Source organism: Anopheles moucheti, chromosome 2 (genome assembly GCF_943734755.1).
Source record: "Anopheles moucheti chromosome 2, idAnoMoucSN_F20_07, whole genome shotgun sequence".
Classification (NCBI taxonomy): Eukaryota; Metazoa; Arthropoda; class Insecta; order Diptera; family Culicidae; genus Anopheles; species Anopheles moucheti.
The window spans coordinates 30,320,420-30,342,677 of NC_069140.1; the positions used below are offsets into that span (position 1 = coordinate 30,320,420).

At 44.8% G+C, this 22,258-nt stretch overlaps 3 protein-coding genes across 3 annotated transcripts; 2 read left to right on the forward strand and 1 right to left on the reverse strand.

Moving 5' to 3' along the window:
* Positions 1–1,467: 1,467 nt before the first annotated feature.
* Positions 1,468–11,058, forward strand: LOC128310450 (uncharacterized). Its single transcript, XM_053047092.1, has 6 exons — positions 1,468–1,618; positions 6,605–7,159; positions 8,150–8,360; positions 9,149–9,337; positions 9,406–9,774; positions 9,859–11,058. The coding sequence occupies exons 2-6, from the start codon at positions 6,884–6,886 to the stop codon at positions 10,614–10,616; spliced, it is 1,803 nt and encodes a 600-aa protein (XP_052903052.1). The 5' UTR covers positions 1,468–1,618; positions 6,605–6,883; the 3' UTR covers positions 10,617–11,058.
* Positions 11,059–11,063: 5 nt separating this feature from the next.
* On the reverse strand, positions 11,064–14,542 carry LOC128310449 (ATP-binding cassette sub-family B member 10, mitochondrial). Its single transcript, XM_053047091.1, has 8 exons — positions 14,167–14,542; positions 13,880–14,086; positions 13,328–13,812; positions 13,027–13,258; positions 12,778–12,964; positions 12,235–12,334; positions 11,936–12,160; positions 11,064–11,844 (listed from the first exon to the last, which is right to left on the reverse strand). The coding sequence occupies exons 1-8, from the start codon at positions 14,540–14,542 to the stop codon at positions 11,569–11,571; spliced, it is 2,088 nt and encodes a 695-aa protein (XP_052903051.1). The 3' UTR covers positions 11,064–11,568.
* Positions 14,543–15,057: 515 nt separating this feature from the next.
* On the forward strand, positions 15,058–16,919 carry LOC128310697 (E3 ubiquitin-protein ligase Hakai-like). The gene is made up of 2 exons (XM_053047399.1): positions 15,058–15,139; positions 15,200–16,919. Exon 2 carries the CDS (start codon positions 15,239–15,241, stop codon positions 16,478–16,480), a length of 1,242 nt encoding a protein of 413 aa, XP_052903359.1. The 5' UTR covers positions 15,058–15,139; positions 15,200–15,238; the 3' UTR covers positions 16,481–16,919.
* Positions 16,920–22,258: the final 5,339 nt, after the last annotated feature.

The window sequence follows — 22,258 nt, forward strand, 5'->3', positions numbered from 1 at the left end:
CTTTCGAACGCACAGAAACACTGCCCCAACACTCTGTTTGTCAACAACAAGCGTCACGAACGAAAGGTGTCACACTGTATGTAAACATTTTTTACCACCCACTGATCGGGCACAATTTGTTGCAAAATAGTGCTGTTTAAGGTGTTGTGGGATTGTGCGGTTTTGTTTGCGTTTGGTCAAGATAGTGTGAGCCGCTGTTTGGTTGCTGTTTAGCATCATTAAGGTGAGAAGCAGGGATGTGCTGTTACGGCGTAGAATGGAATCAATGGCAATGGTAACTGGCGCGTATGGTTTGTGTGCAAATTAACGCGCCCGTGGGAGATGCGACTGGGAACAAGCTAAGAGAATAGTGGCAAAATGAATGGCAAGGTGCAGAAACGATCCTGGCATGCTATTTCTATCAACAAGTTTTAGCCCCTAAATGTAGGCAATGGTGTACACATTGAACGCGGTGCGCGATGCTTACAGTGATGTGCACACCATCTGACACAGGGTGTGAAAATTGAATTACGAAAAAGTAAAACAAACTTTTAGTTATCGTGCTTTAAAATTTAACCCTTTCTAATTTCAAAGAGTAAAATAATTTCTATAAATACATGCAATAAATGCAACCATTCAAATGACGCCAAAGAACATTTGGTGTGTAACTTGTGCGTTTGCTAGGGAAAAACAAGAGAAGCACGAAAGTGTTTGCACCTATACTAAAATGTAATAAATCAACAGGAAGAAAATTAGATTAACTTCACTTAAATTGCTTGTTTCGAAAAAATGCTGACATAATATGAAAAAAAGTATGAAAAAACATGAGCGCCACATTTACGCATTATGCAAATGAAACGTGTTGTTCCAGACGTTTTTCCGACGTTGTTACTTCACACGTGCGTGTATTTGTGGCTCTTAATTATTGGCGCAGCTTCTGTCAGAGGTAGCCCTACGACGAGCGTGAGCCGATCGGCGTAAACAAGAGAGCGCGCAAGATCAAGGGAAGATAGAGCGCCCTAGCGCATATGAAGGTGCTTGCTAACGGCAGCAGCATGGTTTCTGTAAATAAGCGCGTATTTAATTCGTATTGTTTTGAGAACAATAACTCTTAATAGCAATCTGTGTTATGTGTGTGTGTATTAACACACATTTTCGTAACATACATCAATTGATAAATAATTTTTATATAAAGTTTAAAAAAAGAATTTTAAAGGTACAGCTCAACACATATGATTTCTGGACGTTAAAATATTTTCCCTAGTTCTAAAACATTCCATTGTCGTAAAACTTGGAAGTAAACAAAATTATACAACAAATAGGAGCACCGCAAAAATACGCAACCATGTGAATATTTTAGCTAACGCTGCCTCCGTGTATCGGCCACTTTAGCACGCAGGCCATACAATATATTTACAGCATGCCGCGACCGCGGAGCGCGTCAATTCGCAACAAACCCTCCAAGTGATCATTCCTCGGGCACGGTTGTCGACGCTCCGTGGTTTGGTGTTGCTGTTTTACCTTCGTTCCGGACTAGTGATATCAAAGTGCACTTACTACAACCTATCTGCAGAACAGTTTCTTGTATCGTCCATCAGTACCCAGACCGTGCGCAAAGTGATCGTTTTAAGCATAAAAGGTACGCAACAGCAGCTGTAGAGAGCGTAGAGGTGTGATCGTCTCACCTGGGGGAACCGGATTGTCGGGGTGCGTTGCCGCGGTTGGATATTCCTGTTGCGCCACTTTCACCCTGTGTGCGGCAAAATACGCGCTTGGCTTGTCGGCATACACCCCATTTGCACAATACGTGACCTACACCAATCCGGGGTGGCAAAACGCAGTTCGCTTGCATTTTGGCCCTCTTCGCACGCGGAGTTCATTGAATTGTGCTCAATCCCTTCTTCGCAGCGGAGTGGCCGTGAGAGATGCTGCGTTGTGCAGCAGGAACAGCAGCCGGTTCTGTTCTGGGTTCCGGTCGACATGCGAAGTGGACGGGCGCGGTGTGCGTGTGTTTTGCTGCCTCTATATCGCTTGATAGTCCGGGCTAAATTTAGCAGACACACATCCCAGTGTTGAGCACGACGCAAGGCCAATAAATTTCGCTGTGTGCACGGGTTTTCACTTTCATTCCCAATGTCGGGTGAAAAAAATGCGAACCAAAGTGTGCTTTACTCACGTTACTTATGGCCTGGCGTCGTGTTTGGTTAATTGTACAGCCGGCGAGATGAGTTGATGACGTTTCATCTGATCGCGAATGTCTGAAGGCCACCCCGATAACACTTAACCCTCGGGTGCAATTGATCATCTGTGGCCAATGATCGGTTCCATTTTTACGTCAACAATCCATCTCTGCAGGAGCGTGTGATCGAACAAAGCAGTTCCCTGATATGACGCTTATAAGCACTAAAAAAGGAAACGAAACGGTGATCTGCAGACGGAAGTAAAGCTGCACATGATCGAGTGGAACCTGTTTTTTTACGGAACGATCAGCTAAAACTCATCCACTCGGAACGAGTTGTTCGTAAAATGGACAAGTCTGTTCGCGTTCGTCTAGTATTGCAATTATCGTGTGACTTGTGGTACAGTACGACGCTTCCTGGCTTACAATAATATTAATAACACACCACACATCAACTTTATACATACCTCGCTACGTTTCAAGATCGAGAACAGCGAAACACATTTTTTGATGGCAAACGATTCACGAGAAACTTAAACACAAACCGAAAATAACCGGTCAACCACCGTACATTCGTTGAAGTATATCGGAGGAACAAAATGCATAAAGAGAAACAAACCGGTGGACTTTGATCGCCACAGATCAACACACTGTGTAGGTTTTGCTCCACAGCTTCCTCTTCTTCTCCATTTTGATGTCAACTCCACACGCGGCATCCCATTACGGACAGCCGGTTACAACCGGTAAAAAAGCATATTTTACTATGCTCGAGCAGCATTGAAGCTTCATTCCGCGGCTGTGCGTATGTGTGTGGGAACGCGCGTGGCATACGCGCGAATCTGTGTCAAATCTAACCGATGAATGGCAGAGAATGATCGAGAGGGTTAATAACACTGCGCGAGCGAAGCACGTTTGTTTGTCCACGCTGATGTTGTTGGATTCGAGCGACGACAACGTGCTGGAATACACCAATGAGTTGGAAACCGTACCGTCCAGGAGGGAATTGAATGATCACTAAGAACTAAGTGCTTAATGAATTTTTTGAGAAGAATCATTCACATGAATCTTTAGTAATTCAAATCTGGAATCGACTCTCGAAAGATTCATGGATCCTCAAAGCCGAATGGTTGTTGGGCCCATTTTTTGCAACTTATTAACTATTGCAGATCCGACCGACACTGTTAAGAACCTTAACAAATTTTATGAGGATCTCCTTCTGACGTCTACATAGTCTGAACGCTGGACTCTTTCCATATGCCGGTGATAAGAAAGTCGGTCGCAAATACTGTTTTCTGTGATAATAAGCACTGCTAATCGCTAAACTAGTTCCGTCAGCTGTATGTGATTCTAAACTACTTCCAGAACATCAGAGACCTTTCGGGACCGCTCTTTCTTCTTTATCGAAACCCCAACCTCAAGAGGCCTCTTGGACCAATTCTGACTTCTTTGATTTTATTTTTAAGCGTAGCCTGAACGTCAGTCCCGGCATATGGGGTATTGGTCTAGATAGGATTTTGGGTTGGTCCTGTCGTGTTCCACCAATGCACCAACCTTTTGGAACAGGTCGCGCTAAATCGTTGGACAAGTTGGCGACTTCTATGGGTACAATACTTTTTTCCGGTCTTATCTAATTTGATTGTCGTACTCGAATAGGCCTATAGAGTCGCAGACGATTGGGAGTACCGATAAGAAACTGATAGTGTGCTGAACCATGTTTAAGGTGATGCCGCCACGACTGCTAGTGGTGCTGTGGGCAATGGGGTGGGCCGGCCATGGTTTTATTGGATCAATCGGACTTTGCACTTGGAACTGGGAGATGGCGCGAAAGTGAATGTCTTGTGATGATGGTGTAGTTCTGCTGAGGTTCTTGAACATTTCGCTTCAAGGGTATGGGATCTTGAACTTGTTGAAGGTAACACGTTATTAATGCTGCTTTTGATATGCGCCACGTATTTTTGTTTTCTCAGTTGTATTTGGCACTATATAAGTCCAAGGTCTGCTGGTTGGTCTATCTGTGATTAGCTCACAACATCGTGTAATGCTCAGTATTGAGATACGTCTATGGAATTACTGGGTACAACGATAACATTTGAACATCAGGCTAATTCAAATCAAATGCCTCACAGGCCCTTATACAATCTCACATTCACGTGTACCTCTCCTCCATTATAGTAGGAGAAGACAAAATAATAGTCATTGCCGCAAATGAGTCAACTAGAATGTGCATCAATAGCTTTGTTGAGAACACGTTGGGGACCAGTCGTAGACATTTTAAAAATTCTAGGCTGAGGAATATTGAGCTCATATTTCGAGAGAGAGAGAAAAAAAAACACACAGAACAAGATGCTGTCTCTAACCACAGCGAGAACATAACCCTTCAAGAACCCGCAGTACGGTTTAACCCAACGTTTATTTACATCGTGTGTCATGCAAGGCACATCGCAACGCGCTCATTACCACGCAAATGGGGCCACTTCAAGCGAATGGCGTTCGCATCAACGGAAAACTATTCCCTGTTCGCGCTCGATTAAGCACGTGCACATCCAACTCGTTTCCTTTTTGGTTCTGATGCTCACGTTTTATTGTAATTTATGATGTGAATCTTCTCCGCCGGCCCGCCGGTTCGGAAGGATATCTGCGCCTCTGACGAGGGACAGGCACGAGAAGAAAAAAAAACGAGCTGGTGTCAAAGCTTAAAGACAAACTGAAACAAACAAAACTGCCACGCCATTCTCTGATTCCCGGTAATTGGATGTAGGGTAATTAAAGTATTTTCCTGTTACTCTTTCCATCGTCGCGATCGTTCATCCTTTTTGCGACCGGTGTCTTATCATTGCCTAGGACACCCTGTTGCGTGAGTCGCTCGTGTTCCTCCGATGGAAGTAGACTTCAAGATGGCTTCAAGTGTGCTTCTCTGTGGACAATCTTTTGTTGTTTTTTTTTCGTCGAGAGCTCGCTCAACCAAGTGGCCGCTTGACAGCTTTGATAATGAGATGCTGTGATTGTGGGGTAGGAAAAAAGTGTTACCGAGTGGGCCGAGGTGTCCCTTTCTCTCCCTTTTGTTTGACGACTACATTTTTACTATGGGGGACAGGTTGAACGAATGAACAGTGAGGAAGATTGATAGCGTTTGGTGCTTTTATTTCCGGTAGCTTAAGGCAGTCATAATTTAGGATACCGCAAACGAAAACAAAAGCCTGTGCTAGGCGGGCTACAGAAAGGCGTAATAGAATTCCACAACCAGCTGGACGTTTTGTTTACCGTTTTCCACAGGGGAACCATCCATATGGGGAGAGAACATGGAAAAAAAAGTGCTCCCCCTCAAACCATCACCGGAACTCAATCAAACGGGGTAACAGAACCTTTCCCCCTTGGCCCATGAAGTGTGCCGGTAAACATCATCAACGTAAATGAGATTGGCTAGTGTCCACACACCGGCGGTGTAATCCTTTCGATGGAGGTGTGCCTGAACAGTTGTTTTAAAAATTCAAATATTCATTTCACCCTTGGACCACAACCACAATGAGCGTGCTCGCACCCTACCTTCCTTCCCGGCAAACATGCCATTGGGATGGCGTCAACCAAGTCAACCAACCGAACGGCTTGTTTTCGCGCCACGTCAACCAAAATTGAACGCCCGCAGGAGCATATTAGCTGCAAAGAGAAAACAACGAACCCCTCAAGGTTACGGCTGGGGGGGGGTGGTAAACAGTGTTCAGCAAACAATCCCCGTTCGACATACTATCGGACGGGATGAGTCCTCGTCCTGGTCCACCACAAGACGCAAGGTGTGTTGCATACGATTTAGCACAAACTGTTGAACAGATATGTCAAAAGAAGCTGTCCCCATCTTCGGCACGCTCCTTCGGAACTCACTCCTTCGCGTACCGGATCCCTTTTCTTGACCTGATTTTCCAGTGCCCAACCGGTACACACAGCCCTTCTTCGGCAGCAGTGCTGTGGCGTGGTGACTTTTGCCATTGAATAATTGAAGCTGTTTGTTTGTAAACACACCGAGAGGTGGCTAAATTTAGCTTCCGGCAAGCATTTTCTATCTGACCCAATGGGGGATAGCCCGAAGCCGGGTGTGGGAATATGGCTTTAAATCTGGGTGAATGTGTTTTCGATTTTTCCTCCGCCGCTGCCATGCTCGCTGCATATGAAACGTGGCAAGAGGGCAACACGTGTCACACGCAACAGCATTCAAACGTGGCCTAACGACGAAATGTTGCACGGGCACCGAACGGTACGGGGCCAGAGCATTTACGCATTTACGTGCTTTAAATGATTAAACGGAGCGCTGTGGTTAAGGGGAGTGTAGTTTCCCTGTAGGTTAAACATGTATCTTAATAAGGTTCCCTCTCGAAGTCGTTCCATTTAGTCGCCATTTTGTGTCAACGTTCTTTCATTCAAATATTCTCTTTCTTACTTTTCTGTATCTTGCAGCGCAATATTTATACCCATATCAGACAACGACAGAAGAACTTTGGACGGACAAACGAAGCACCCACAAACAATACCACCGAATATTGTTCCAACGTTGAGAAGCAAAGCCTCTGTCCGCTGTCATATCGTAACAGACCGGCGCATTTGTACTGTGAGTTGGCAACTTTAAGCATCAAAACGTATCAGCCTCTTATCTTGCGCTAGTGAGCGTAAATAGTTGTACAAAGAAGGGATCCACATCCTGCTGCAGTACCTGCCCAATATCTTCTCCCGGTGAGCATGATGCGTGGTGGATCGTTGATTCGATTGGCGCAGGTTGGACTGAATCCGGGTGTGAGGACCACGCTCGGTCGCCATCAGCGCATCTGGAGTCAGCAATGCGTACGGTTGCTGAGCACCAGGCGTCAGGTGAAATATCTCGAGGATACGATCTTCCCGCCCGAGAATGGGTTCGAGCAGAACTCACTTTACGGGAACAACATTCCGATACCGCACATTACACTGGACCATTACCTGTGGGATCGGTTCAGCCAGTGGGCCAACAAGGAAGCTGTGGTAAGCATCGATTCCAAATAATGTCGGGTGAAGCTGATTCAGAAGCGAACTATAAGAGTGTGATCTGAATCTCTGAGAAGGAATCTTTAAATATGAATCTAATTTGCATGATTCGCTACTTAAAGATTCATGTAAATGATTCTTCTCAAAAGATTCATTAAACACAACACTGATATTAAAACAGAATGATCCGCACTCCACGTACTCCACGTACTTCAAGTGCCTTCAGTTGCTGATCAAAGCAGGTTCAAAGTCCTGCTCACCCACGGACGTACGGTCCGGAGCTGTCATGTCACTGACCAATTGTTTTATGAGATAATTTATTTGCATCCCACCGAGTGTCCAACGGTTCATCGCGATTGTTTGACCTGACCGCGGGAAGAGATGTGAGCAAACAGTGACGAGAGTGTGCGCGTTATCTGATGTACTCGAGATGATGTTGCACCTTCAGCCATTGAAACTGTTAACTCACACCAAACAAAGGGGGGGGGGTCAAAACGGCGGGATGTTTGCCAGACATACCAGCGGTGGGCATCATTATCTGCAGTAATTTATACTTTTTGATAGCATCCAAATTTGCCCGAAACGTGGCATGGGACAGTACAAAAGATTGCTTGGTTGTTTTGTTGGGGAGAATCAACGCGCAACGATCGCGTTATCAGTAAAACACCACCATTCCGGTACGAACTGGATCAACCAATCGAACGAGTAGGTTAAATGAATGACCGCCTCAATGGCGGACGGTTTCGATTGCGAATCCGGAACCATTCAGCAAGAGTGATTCTCGTCGGTCGGCTCAATCTGGTGCGATTCCAGGGTGTTCCAAAACCTTTGCCACTGACGTCAAGAACACTTGACCCGTGCTATCTCTACACCCAAACTGCTAATTTAGCGCAAAGCAATCGCACAAAACACGCCACCTATCTCCGACAGAATTTCATAAGCAGCATTTCTAATGCTTTACTGTGCACACTCTTCATCCTCCCACAGGTCTGCGGCATAACCGGACGCGGCTACACCTATGGCACACTGCGCGATCATTGTGCGGCCCTTGCGATTCGGTTGCAGCGTAAGATGAACCTCACATTCGGCAATACGCTTGCCATTTGTCTGCCCAACATTCCAGAGTTCCCGCTCGTCACGTTCGGTGCTATCGAGGCCGGTCTGGTGGTAACGACCATTAATCCAATCTACACCGCAGGTAGGCGCCAAACACCTATCCTTCAGTGATAAACGGCCAGGTGATCTTGGCCAGGTAGTTCCAAAAAGTAGAGCACGGTGTACTGGGGCACTAAACAAGCGATGTGCTGAGTTGTTACACCTCTTCCCGATAACGTACGACGTGTGGAATACTGTGCCATTGATTGCACCATTGACTGGGCACCTCAGAGTTTATCAATCACATGCAGTTCCTTGGGATTACTACTGACAATGCCCTACTACTACGTATCGCAGCATCTCCACCATTTCACACCGCGAGGCGCCAATTAGTCACGGTGTGTACACCGCTGCTGTGCCCTTATCGATCATTAATTGAATGTCGTGTTCGCGCTTATCACGCGGGGGAGCTTTCGATAACAGCACCGAACACTTCCTTCTTGGTTCACAATCGCAAAGAAAATAGGCCAGTCATGGCTTATGGCCATTTTAGGTACTTTACCAACCGGCCCAATAGCCAGTCAACGAACCAGTATCGATTGCCGTTCGATTCGGTTTGCACATTCTCAGGATCTCTTTGGCGCAATCGTACATGAGTTGTAAATTATACCAATTGCTCGCGATAGCGGGCATAACGCCCTGTTTTACAGCTGGAGAGTTCGATGTCTAATGATTCAGCAGGTGATATGTCAGCGTTTCCTAGGCTGCCACAATTGCGCGATAACATTCAGCTGTCATCAACAATCGATCGAGTTTCTTGCCACCGGCAACCGCTCTAATCTTGCTGGGCAACGTTCACTAAGCGTTTGTTCTTGTGCTGCTACTTTACAGAGGAAATTTCCCGACAGCTGGTGGACAGTGATGCGAAGATACTGATCGGGCTGGCTTCCAACTATGCAGTATTAAAAGAGGCGGCACAGCAGGCAAAGCGTGATATACCGATCGTCTGCATCCGGTGCACGAACGATGAGAGTCTGCCAGCCGGTGCTATCGACTTTGCCGAACTCTCGAACCCCAAGGGTAAGGTGACGCCTTAAGTTAATTTTCGCGCCCGATGTCTAATCGCTGTCTGTTTGGTATCCCATCAGGTATTCACTATAGTGAGCTGCATCAACATGATCGCTCGGCGGACGATATCGTCTTCCTGCCGTACTCGTCCGGTACTACCGGTCTACCGAAAGGGGTCGAGTTGACGCATCTTAACGTCGTGTCCAACAGTGAGATGCTTGGCGCGAAGGCTGGTACTGGTACGGTGGTGTTGCCGACGACCGACACCTTCCAGGATGTGCTGCCCTGTGTGTTACCCTTCTTCCACATCTACGGTTTAACCGTGACGATGATCTCGAAGCTGCAGCAGGGTTGCAAGCTGGTAACCTTGCCCAACTTCAAACCCGACACGTTCCTAAATGCTCTCGCCGAACACAAGGGCACGGTGTTGCATCTCGTACCACCAATAAGTGAGTGTGATAGAGAAGACGAGAATGCTTTCTATTCCCTTTGGGAGCGTCGAATTACTGGTTTTCTTTGTTTTTTTTTTCCAGTCATATTCCTCGGCCACCACGAAGGCGTGAAGCCAGAGCACACGGATTCGATCCGGAATGTGTTTTCCGGTGCCGCACCGATGGGTACACCGGACGCGGAACGTTTTACCGCTCGGGCACCGAAAGCTGAGTTCATCCAGGGCTACGGATTAACCGAGACGGCACCGGTGGTGTTGATGGGAGCACTTGGTTCGCGTAATTACGCCTCGGTCGGATCTCCGTGTCCCCGCACTCAGGCGAAGATTGTCGATTTGAACGATTCCACCAACACTGCGCTCGGGCCGAACATGTCCGGTGAGCTGCTGGTGCGCGGTCCACAAGTAATGAAGGGTTACCACAACAACCGCAAGGCGACGGAAGAAATGATCATCGACGGTGGTTGGTTGCGCACGGGCGATATCGCGCACTACGATGACAATCTGCAGTTCTACATCACCGACCGGCTGAAGGAACTGATCAAGGTGAAGGGTTTCCAGGTGCCGCCGGCAGAGCTGGAGGAGCTGCTGCGCTCCCACGAGTCCGTGGTCGATGCAGCGGTTGTCGGCATGCCGCATCCCGTCGCCGGTGAGGTACCGCGTGCGTTTATCGTGGCGAAACCAGGCGCCCGAGTAACGGAGGACGCACTCAAGGAGTTTATCGCGGAGAAAGTGGCCGTGTATAAGCGGCTCGAAGGTGGTGTCACCTTCCTGGACAGTATTCCGAAGAATGCCTCGGGCAAGATCTTGCGGCGGCAGCTGAAACTGGAGCACTGCCCATAGGGCACGCGTGCGAAGGATGGAAAACCCCGATATTACCCATCTATGTAAGAAGGGCAGTCCACTGTGGTTTTTTTCTCGAAAATCTCATCATCATCTAAGGCTCGAAGGGATGACCCGGGAGGTGTCCGTAAAGAAGGAGATGTTTTTGTGTGTGCTGTCGAAGATCATTTATCAACTATTTTCTCCACAGACTGTTTAGATTGATAGGGAACTAAGGTGGCATTTACGCGAGGAAGCCACCGGCTGATGGTTTCTGCGTTTTGTGTGATGTATGTTTTGTTATAGGACGTTAAAACGTTGTTTTAGATTGTTTTTAGTTTGTTGTTTCCTGCTACTTTTTCGAACCCAGTAGAGCACATAGCAAAAAAAAATAACACTCCCGAATGCAGGACGGCATATAACCTTAAGAAAGAGATCATTTTTACAATAAAAAAAAACAAACTTTGCAAATTCTTACCAAATACGCGATCAAATATGGTGACACTGAAGCTTTGGCAACAACGTACAAGGGACAATTTCTTTTATCGGATGCAACCGTTCATGTTCGTGACTGAACGCATGGACGATGACAAAACAGTACGGGCTTTAGTAATTTAAACTTTGATAGTTTTTTTAATGTTGCATTTCCACCATTCCCCTAATTAACTAAAAATGTCATTTGTTTTTCTCCACACGATAGGTACGATAGTGAGAACAGGGTTTCTATTCATATTATCTATCGATTCAATACATGAACAGCAGAAAAAAGGATCTATCAAAAATATGTGTAAAGTACAACAAAATCAAAGTTAATAAATAGTAAACAAAAAACACACCTCGCTCTCAACGTACCACCGTGTGTTTCAGAAATAATGTGTAAAAAAGACAATAACAACAAAAAAGGGTTCAAATAAACAATCTAACCGCAAGCGATATGGTACCCAATGGGTAGGAAAGAAAATAAAACTACCTACTAACTAACGGCTGTGGAGCTAAACGTTTGCCTTTGCACCAGTTCCCTAAAGACACCACCGTCGGTTGCGATCAGGTCCGCGTAGTTACCGTGCTCAACGATTTGGCCGTCCTGCAGCACCGCAATGTTGGTCGCATTACGGATTGTACTGAGCCGATGCGCAATCGTTAGTACGGTACGGTTTTTGGTAAGCTTTTCCAGCGCGTTCTGTATCAATTCTTCCGATACCGCGTCCAGTGCGCTAGTCGCTTCATCAAGAATCAGTATTTTTGGATTCTATTGGGAAGAGTAGTTCGCGAATAGTCAGTGGAACGAAACAAAAAAAAAATGACACGACTGAAGCGCTCATTCACTGTTCACTACTTACCCGAATGATTGCACGTGCGATGGCTACCCGTTGCTTCTGACCACCGCTCAACATGACACCGCGCTGTCCGACGAGCGTGTTGAGACCGTCCGGAAAGTTGCGTACAAACTCGTCTACGTGCGCTTCTCGCACAACACGCTGGAAGCTACTTTCGGAGATTTTTTCACCCATATTCAAACCGTACAGAATGTTTTCCCGAATGCTGCCACTGAACAATACCGGTTCCTTGTTGAAGTACGATAGAAACATATGATAATTCCCTATGTTCCGATGAGGAGTAAAACGGGAAAAGAATTTACCTGATTAACTGCACCTATATGACGTCGTAGTGAGGATGGGTTCAGATCCCGAAGATCGGTACCATCTAACCGGACTGACCCTTTTTGTGGATCATAAAGCCTAAAACGAGTGAATGAAGATGGTTAATTAATTAATAAACAAAAACTTATGCTATATTCGTAGCGATTTGTGGTTCAGGTGTCACTTAACAAAAAAAGATTTTTTGCACGTTATAATAAAGTTTAAATACAAAACTGAGACCCCAACAGTTGTAAGGGACAAGAGACTTCAACATGAAAGAAAAGGAACTTCTTAAAATATAAAAGTTATTTAACCTTACAACAAGTTTAAGGACATGCTGTAAATGAGGTCTTCTTAAAGCAAACTGTTATAGTACAACGTTACAAGTAGTAGTACAAATAGTGTACGTAAACGATAACTTGAAGAAATTATTAGGACTTGCGAAACGTTTGCCCTTAAACATATTAATTGCATATTATTATTGCAAGCCGAACACAAAACATGACCGGTCTCCGATTCGAGACTAAAGGTATTACTCTCACCTTAACATTAACGAGGCGATAGTAGACTTGCCGGATCCACTGCGTCCTACAACGGCCGTTGAAGTGCCCGGTTCGATGGTCAAGTTTATACCGTTCAAGATGGGTGCATCCGGTCGGGATGGATAATGGAAAATTACATCACGAAACTGAATTTGACCCTCCGGTGGTTTGGTAACTTCGATGCCTCCTATCGAGTACAAAATGGTAACAATTTAATCTCAATTTTAAACCATTCCGTCAACATCATACCTTCGATCGGAATTGTGTACTTTCTGTCGATAATTTCCCACAACCTGCTAGCCGAACCGACGCCCTTGTTTAGTTCGGTGTAGAAATTGCTTAGCCCCCCTATTGAAATGGCAGTGTAACCGGCATATAGGATAAACGACGTCAATGCTCCTATTGTCATTTCCGAGTTGTTTACCATCGTACCACCGTAGTAAAGTACCGATAAGATGATAATGTTTCCTGACAGTCCCGTCTGGGATAAGTGGAATGAATTAAACTTACAATCACTGGTATAAGATCGTTTAATGAAAAAACCCCTTACCATTCCATAAAACGTTGCCCGCGCTTTTGTCTCCCGATATCCAATGTTAAGCGCATCCAGCAGTTGTTCGGAAAAAAGCTGCTTCTCGAACCGTTCTTTACAGAACACTTTCACCGTCTTTACATTACCCAAACGCTCTTCACCAATTTTCATTATGTCCGCGTACTTGTCCATCAACTCGCGCGTAATGTTACGCACATAGCGTCCGTAAACAACTGCACCACCGGCGACACAAGGCACAATACACATGCCCACCAATGCGAGATGAGGCGAGGTGTAAATCATCATTCCGGTGCCGGCCAAAATCATTGCCGACGAGCGTAACCCATCGGACAGGTTCATGCTGAGCGAATTACCCACCAGGTACGTGTCGGAGGAAAGCCGATTCACCAGTTCTCCAGTACCTTTCTGATCGAACCAACCGGCCTCCTGATTCAGCATGGAACTGTATACCTTGGCACGAATGTTTTTCGTTATGCGTAGCGCTACAAGTAAGCAACATGATTGAACAATAAAAGGAACGATAACAGAAAACATCGTATCGATACTTACAAGCATTACTAAACAGGTAAACTCGGCCGAAATTCGCTAATCCTCCCAGTAAAAAAATGCCACCGAGAAGCAAACAGAATTGGTCCAGCTTTTCCTTTGCGATACCGGTTTCAGCCGAGCTGGCGTAGATAACGTCCAGAATTTTCCCTAACCCGAACGGGACCGACATTGTGATTGCGGACGAAATTATCAAACATCCAATGCCACCTGCGAATGGAAAGAGAACATGAGGCAGCTAATTAACGCTATGTTTCGCAACTATCAACAACACGCGCACGTTTATCAACCTGTTATGTTCCATTGCTCAGATTTCGCAAAGCCCAGCAAACGCTTCACGTCGGACGATCGGAGTTTCTGCTTCGATTGTTTCGCAACTGTCTCATCCAGCTTTTCGGAATTCTCATGTTTGTCTGGTTCTATTTTACCACCGCTTGCATAGCGGTAGCATGATTGTCTCAGCCAAAGATTGCCGACTATCAGCTGTTGATTACGAAACCTGCCGGCATCGTACCGGGTACTACCGATACACGATCGTTTTCTAACACTTTGTAACGCGTTTGTGGCTGTCCTTTCGAACCCATTTCTACTAGTGGTGAAGTGAAGCGGACGAAATACACACGAATGGAGTTTACTTTCACTTCCTCGAATTAAGTTTATAAACATAGTAAATAGATCTGCAACACAAGAGAGGGAATGTAAGAAATGCTACATAAACTAGCTTCACAATCGCTCGGAACGATTGTTATTGCCGGAGGATTTTAACGATCGTACAAATGCTAAAGTTAAGCGGATCTACTCACAGTCCCTAAATGGCACAGCTGCAACACGACTGGAGCAGCAGCACGACTTGCAAGCTTATCGTTCAAAATAAAAAGAGCACCATTGAAGAAATGTTTTGTTTACCTTTTGGTTCAGCTCACTTTGACAGGTCCTCTACTGTGAATGGTTTGAAACAACCGTTGGGAATCGAAAGCTAACTAGCCTTCCATTCCTAGTGGATATTTGATTTTTTCTTCACTATATCTTAGAATAAAGGTGCTTTATTGCATTAAAGCTAATTTGCGTATTTGTTTTTATTTCCATCCTTTTGTTGGTATTAAATAGGCGTACTAATGTAGACCATCGCCTCATGCCTTTGCGTTGACAGTTCCGCCGCCATCTATTATTTATTCTGGTGTTGTAAACATGTAAACAGTGGTGGCGGCGATATGTTTTACGCTTTTATGAACGATATAAAGCTAAATTTTTTTTAGAATAAAAGTAATGTTGAAGTGAATACAATTTAAAACCGTTAAAAATAATGTGATTGAACAATTACAGGAGCTGCAGCTGTTCGTTCGTAAGTTGCAGCACGGCACCATGGACTCAGATGATGGTGGCACAAAGCGGTCGGGTCGGGGTCGCGGGCGCGCTAGAGGTACCCGTGGACGTGGTCGCGGCCGAGGTCGTGGCCGGGGAAAGAAAGCGACCCGCGTTATATCTTCCGATGAGGAGGAAGAGGTCGCATCACCCGAACCGGAAAAGGAAAACAATGTGCTGTCTGAAAAGCAGCATTCAGCTACCACACCATCATCAACTTCCGGCAAACGACGCAGTGTCGAACAGGAACCATTGAAAGAATCGGCACCGGTTGTAGCACAACCGCCGGTTCCCGCGGTAACTGCCGAGCTGGATCCAGAACCGTTGCCGGCTACGGGCATCCTTCCGGCACCAACAGGCGCCCCTCTCATTATCGATATGGAGGCGGACATTTCGCAACTGGAAGCACCCACCTTCACCACTATTAGTCGCGGTCCGCCGGAACCGATGTTACGGCTTGACTGGAACCACAAGGTCAACTTGATCGGCGAGAAAGTGCTCAACCCGATGATCTACTGTTGCGATCAGTGTGACAATCCGATCCTGATCTACGGTCGCATGATACCATGCAAGCATGTGTTCTGTCTCCAGTGTGCTCGTTCGGACACTTTGAAGGCGTGTCCACGCTGCAAAGAAAAGGTGCTCCGGGTAGAACAGACTCGTCTTGGAACTGTTTTCATGTGTACGCACGGTGGCACACGGTACGGCAACACGGGCTGTCGGCGCACCTACCTGTCCCAGCGGGACCTACAGGCACACATTAATCATCGGCACGTGACGAATTCTGTTCTACCACCCCCAATACCGCCTGTTCAGACATCCATACCACTGCTCGCTATACCATCTGCACACCTAACCGTCCCGGTACAACCGTTGGAACTGCCACTCATGAGTAAAATGTTGTTGGAAAAAATGAATGCAAGTGGTGTAGTGGCACAGCGCAAAAATTCCAGCGAACAGCTTAATTCACCAAGGGCCGGCATGATGCGACAGGCAGAATTGGGCGAAAGTTATTACAGTTATGGAAGCTCCGTTTCTTACACGTCCAGTCATTCCACCAGCAACCAACATCTGCACATGCCAATCGGTGCCCCACAGCAATCCGCTGCCCAACAGCATCTGTCTCGTACTGGATACTCACCTTACGGACATCAAACGTCTTCGCCACAACAACAGCAGCAATTTCCATCGTCCACATCTTCCTCTCTGTGGGGTCAATCCTCCAATCAATACTATCGCTAGGTAGACACGGCTATACAACTGCAGGAGCCTCTTTTTGAAGCGTTTATCTCGAATTCATCGATGTGCTTATTGTGGCCAGTTTGGACCACGTATATGTGGTAACGGCATCAATATTTATACGATTGGAACGGTACACGCCAGGACTGATTATCCAGCTACAGGTAAATTTAGTCAAAGAAACCCCAGAAAAGGACCAGAAACCGGTCACGGTTGCAATGTCACTAAACCAGAAACCGACCATCGTGGAATCTGCCGTTCTAGCACCGAAGAAAATAGTAACACATGATCAGAATAACACACATGATCAGAATAAAATGAAACAATTTTACTAGCTAACGAAATCGATAACTTAGAAACAAATTTGGTTAACTAGACGAAAACGAATTAGACGAATTTCTTTAAGGTTGCACACGACTGTGCAGTATTTCGAATAAAATGCAGCTAATAGAGTATTATCTTTCAATTGTGTGTTTTAATCAGTGTTTGTTGCGGTGACTTAACCGTAGAGTTGTCAACCAAATTTACACACGTAAGTTGGCAACCGGCATACCCGGGTATTCCATACGTTTTGATGTATACAATTAACGGTTTTCATAGTTAAACAATGCTTTCTATCTGTTTATATTCTTGCAAATCTTTGTAAATCGGAATGTAAAATGAATATAGAATGCAAAATTATATACATTTTTTATATCACACATATTATAATATAAAAAAGAAACAAGGAATAACATTCGAAACAAGCAATCATTCGTAAATTCGTAATTAATCATTCGGGGATCATTCGTAATTAAAGAGAAAATAAAATGTAAATATAAAAATTGAATTCAAATTTACTTGCAGTAACATATTGCTTGGAGAAATAACCATTATGGACGTATGGTTTGCCTCTGAGTTAGAAGAGTGAAAATGGAATTTAATGAAGGTGTTGAGGAATGTTGGACGGAGCTTATCTTGTAGGGTACTTTGTTGCTCGTAGATGGAAATATTCAAAAAAACAATTGCAGACATTCTTTTACAATTATAATTTTAAATTTATGTAAAGTATTTATTTATAATTTAATTACTTTTCTAGACTTTTTGTTGCTTCACCTGCAGCGTGGAATAAATATGCCCATCACCAGTGGAGGATCAATCCCCTTGGAGGCCCAGGGCGGAATTATAGTTGGGGCCTGTAATTTTAAAAACGATGAAGGAGGGGGGGGTCCTGTCGCGCGTCGATCGATCGATCCGCAAAACATCTTTCGTACGGATTGTCCTTGGACCATCATTGCGGGCGAATCCTTCATCTCGCTCAAACTTTCCGTCGGCTGATACAAAATTCCATACAAACCATACATACTTTGTTGTAAAGGCAAGAGTGTAATTAAAAAACGAACAAACAAACAAATGAAACACAACTGAAAATGCTAACTGCAATGCAAATTAATTATTGTCTTTCGACTATAAAATTCGCGATTTTCGTTTCGCAACAAGCACCATCCGAAAGTATTTTTATTGATAAAACAATACGTAAGTATAATGGGAGTGTATTATTTAATAAACGAGGCTATTTTTGAACATTCTGTTCCATGAACTCCATCCTCACCATGTCGATCGTTCCATGCACATTATTTTCGTGCCTTGCGCATGCGTTTAAATCTTCACCAGTCGATGAAAAAAATGCGTACCCGAAATTCCATAAAAACTTGCCGTCGTCGTCGGCTGATACGAAATTCCATACAAAACCGGCTGTTTTCAGATTTCCTACACCAAGAAAGCATCCAAAACAGGAGGTAACATGTATGTCCCTGCAGCGTGCATATAGCTGAACCGCTCACGCATGTTAACATTGCCCGTGATAGAAGAGTTTCTCTCACGTTGGCTATTATTACAGGGTTTTTGAGGACTATTTTTGACATGTTCAGCGTGATGTTGTTTGGCTCGTTTTGGTATCTCATATAATTGTTTCAAATATCTCATATAATATAATATAATATAATCATTGGCAAGTTATCGTTGCCAGCAACAACATTTGACGGTCATTCGATAGCGCTACCGAATTTGTCAACGCATATAGCTTTTCCCGAACAAAGCAACACCGAGCTGGACTCGTCAATACATACGACGCGAACCCAGCATCGCACACCATCGCTCTCTTCAAGGTAAAGAATCCCCTCTCTCATTCGCATACCTCTCTTATCACGCGGGAGGCTTATCACACGGTGCTCGCATTTAGCATCGGCAGCCGATCTCGCTCTCACCATTCGAGCGATACGATCGCCGTGTGTGGCTATGTGTAGCGTGTGTGATCTGTATCCACATTTTACTCAGGCGAGGGGAACTGTTTGCTCTTCGGTATGATCGCCTTGTGTGGTTTTGTGTTGCGTGTGTATGCACAACTGAGATAATCAGCTGCGTACCGTCGGCTGATATGAAATTCCATGCAAAACCGGCTGTTTTCAGATTTCCGATACCAAGAGAGCATCCAAAACAGGAGCTGACATCAATTCCCCTCCAGAATGCATATTACTGATCCGCTCTCACGTTATCGTTGCGCGTGGTAAAAGAGTTTCTCTCACGTTGACTATTATTACAGGGTTTTTGGGGACTATATTGACATGTTCAGCGTGATGTTGTTTGGCTCGTTTTGGAATCTCATATAATCATCTAAAAAAAGCCAGAAATGGTAGGCTTCAATATCCTGAGAAGGTCATGCCTATAAAGAAGAAGGAGTTTGAGTACAATGCATACTTCTCTTGCGTAGCCGTGTAACCGGGCCGATATAGCTAGTCAAATAGAAACAAATGTTTTATATAACCAAGGATATATAAAATCCAAGGATATTTTCGATCAAATCTTTTCCTTTTTAATTAGATTTTGTGCTATAAATTAACTCTGCTGCTAAATTTCCAAAAATCGCACAATCCGCACAAATTGTTTGGGGCCCCCAACACGGCGAGGCCCTAGGCGACCGCCTACTCCGCCTACCGTTTGATCCGCCGCTGACCATCACTATTACATTGCATGCTATCAAACCCGTGAGAACGATCGCTAGTGTAAGGAAGAAGAATGAAACGAAAAGCATCCTTCATCTCGCTCCAACTTCCCGTCGGCTGGTACGAAATTCCATACAAACCAGCTATTTTCAGACTGCCGATACCAGGAGTGCATCCACGGAAGAGGTAGCACCTAGTACAGCAATTTTGCTTGGAAACCGCCCAAACAATTTGTGCTGATTGTGCGATTTTTGGAAATTTAGCAGCAGAGTTAATTTATAGCACAAAATCTAATTAAAAAGGAAAAGATTTGATCGAAAATATCCTTGGATTTTATATATCCTTGGTTATATAAAACATTTGTTTCTATTTGACTAGCTATATCGGCCCGGTTACACAGCTACGCAAGAGAAGTATGCATTGTACTCAAACTCCTTCTTCTTTATAGGCATGACCTTCTCAGGATATTGAAGCCTACCATTTCTGGCTTTTTTTAGATGATTATATGAGATTCCAAAACGAGCCAAACAACATCACGCTGAACATGTCAATATAGTCCCCAAAAACCCTGTAATAATAGTCAACGTGAGAGAAACTCTTTTACCACGCGCAACGATAACGTGAGAGCGGATCAGTAATATGCATTCTGGAGGGGAATTGATGTCAGCTCCGGTTTTGGATGCTCTCTTGGTATCGGAAATCTGAAAACAGCCGGTTTTGCATGGAATTTCATATCAGCCGACGGTACGCAGCTGATTATCTCAGTTGTGCATACACACGCAACACAAAACCACACAAGGCGATCATACCGAAGAGCAAACAGTTCCCCTCGCCTGAGTAAAATGTGGATACAGATCACACACGCTACACATAGCCACACACGGCGATCGTATCGCTCGAATCGTGAGAGCGAGATCGGCTGCCGATGCTAAATGCGAGCACCGTGTGATAAGCCTCCCGCGTGATAAGAGAGGTATGCGAATGAGAGAGGGGATTCTTTACCTTGAAGAGAGCGATGGTGTGCGATGCAGGGTTCGCGTCGTATGTATTGACGAGTCCAGCTCGGTGTTGCTTTGTTCGGGAAAAGCTATATGCGTTGACAAATTCGGTAGCGCTATCGAATGACCGTCAAATGTTGTTGCTGGCAACGATAACTTGCCAATGATTATATTATATTATATTATATGAGATATTTGAAACAATTATATGAGATACCAAAACGAGCCAAACAACATCACGCTGAACATGTCAAAAATAGTCCCCAAAAACCCTGTAATAATAGCCAACGTGAGAGAAACTCTTCTATCACGGGCAATGTTAACATGCGTGAGCGGTTCAGCTATATGCACGCTGCAGGGACATACATGTTACCTCCTGTTTTGGATGCTCTCTTGGTGTAGGAAATCTGAAAACAGCCGGTTTTGTATGGAATTTCGTATCAGCCGACGACGACAGCAAGTTTTTATGGAATTTCGGATACGCATTTTTTTCATCGACTGGTGAAGATTTAAACGCATGCGCAAGGCACGAAAATAATGTGCATGGAACGATCGACATGGTGAGGATGGAGTTCATGGAACAGAATGTTCAAAAATAGCCTCGTTTATTAAATAATACACCCCCATTATACTACATATTGTTTTATCAATAAAAATACTTTCGTATGGTGCTTGTTGCGAAACGAAAATCGCGAATTTTATAGTCGAAAGACAATAATTAATTTGCATTGCAGTTAGCATTTTCAGTTGTGTTTCATTTGTTTGTTTGTTCGTTTTTTAATTACACTCTTGCCTTTACAACAAAGTATGTATGGTTTGTATGGAATTTTGTATCAGCCGGCGGAAAGTTTGAGCGAGATGAAGGATCCGCCCGCAATGATGGTCCAAGGACAATCCGTACGAAAGATGTTTTGCGGATCGATCGATCGACGCGCGACAGGAACCGACTCTTGCACCGGGACTATCATAGGAAAATTTTACAAATGTGGTTGCAGATCATTTCAAGGGCCTCAATGCCCCCCCCCCCCCCCCCCCGCTCTTTCATCGTTTTTAAAATTAAAGGCCCCAACTATAATTCCGCCCTGGGCCTCCTTCCAAAAAAACACCTTCAAAGATATTCTGGAAAGAGATATATCGTCCGGTGCCATTTGAATGATGTTACCAGCCTTCCAGTTTGCCTTTGCGCTACTGATGGATAAAATCCACATTTTTAAACAACAAAGGGACATTCGGGAAAGTCGACTCCGGTTAAACTCCGCACATTTATATGAATGTGGAAGTGGAATATATGACGACCACTGTAAGAGTAATAAGTTAAGTGCACTTATGCTCTATCAAGCTGATGTAAAATCCACTCGAAAAACGACACCACGAAAGGTATCACGGTAGTAACCCCACACAATTCTCACTATTGTCGAAAGGCTTGCCTTTAAAATGTCTTAATCGACTATAAAACTCTCTACTAACGATTATTGGACGATCTCATCTTTCACGAAGATGCTTTTGTGGGAACACATTTCCCATTCCGACCACCATCTTGAAACCCACCCGACCCAGATCGTCCAGCACCTCAAACCTCCGTCGTGTAGCTCCGAGCGTGCAGCTGTTACCAAAATGACACCGGCGAATACCGCTTAAAACTTTCCAAAAACCAAGTGGCGCCTTCATGACTTCCGCACGCTGCTGCTGATGATAAAACCTTTTGGGCAAGTGTTGAGAGTTCATTCAAATAAATCGCCCGCAATAAAATGACTTTGGGTGAAAGCATGGCGGACGAAGGAAAGCTATCGGCGGTAGAAGCA

What these genes read in the sequence shown, in the direction of transcription:
- LOC128310450 (XM_053047092.1), top strand. Translation starts at nt 6,884, where the DNA reads ATGATGCGTGGTGGATCGTTGATTCGATTGGCGCAGGTTGGACTGAAT. An exon ending in GGGCCAACAAGGAAGCTGTG is followed by an intron (nt 7,160 to 8,149) that starts GTAAGCATCGAT and finishes ATCCTCCCACAG; the next exon opens with GTCTGCGGCATAACCGGACG. An exon ending in CGAACTCTCGAACCCCAAGG is followed by an intron (nt 9,338 to 9,405) that starts GTAAGGTGACGC and finishes GTATCCCATCAG; the next exon opens with GTATTCACTATAGTGAGCTG.
- LOC128310449 (XM_053047091.1), bottom strand. Translation starts at nt 14,542, where the DNA reads ATGTTTATAAACTTAATTCGAGGAAGTGAAAGTAAACTCCATTCGTGT. An exon ending in TGAGCAATGGAACATAACAG is followed by an intron (nt 14,087 to 14,166) that starts GTTGATAAACGT and finishes TTCCATTCGCAG; the next exon opens with GTGGCATTGGATGTTTGATA. An exon ending in GTACACAATTCCGATCGAAG is followed by an intron (nt 12,965 to 13,026) that starts GTATGATGTTGA and finishes TGTACTCGATAG; the next exon opens with GAGGCATCGAAGTTACCAAA.
- LOC128310697 (XM_053047399.1), top strand. Translation starts at nt 15,239, where the DNA reads ATGGACTCAGATGATGGTGGCACAAAGCGGTCGGGTCGGGGTCGCGGG.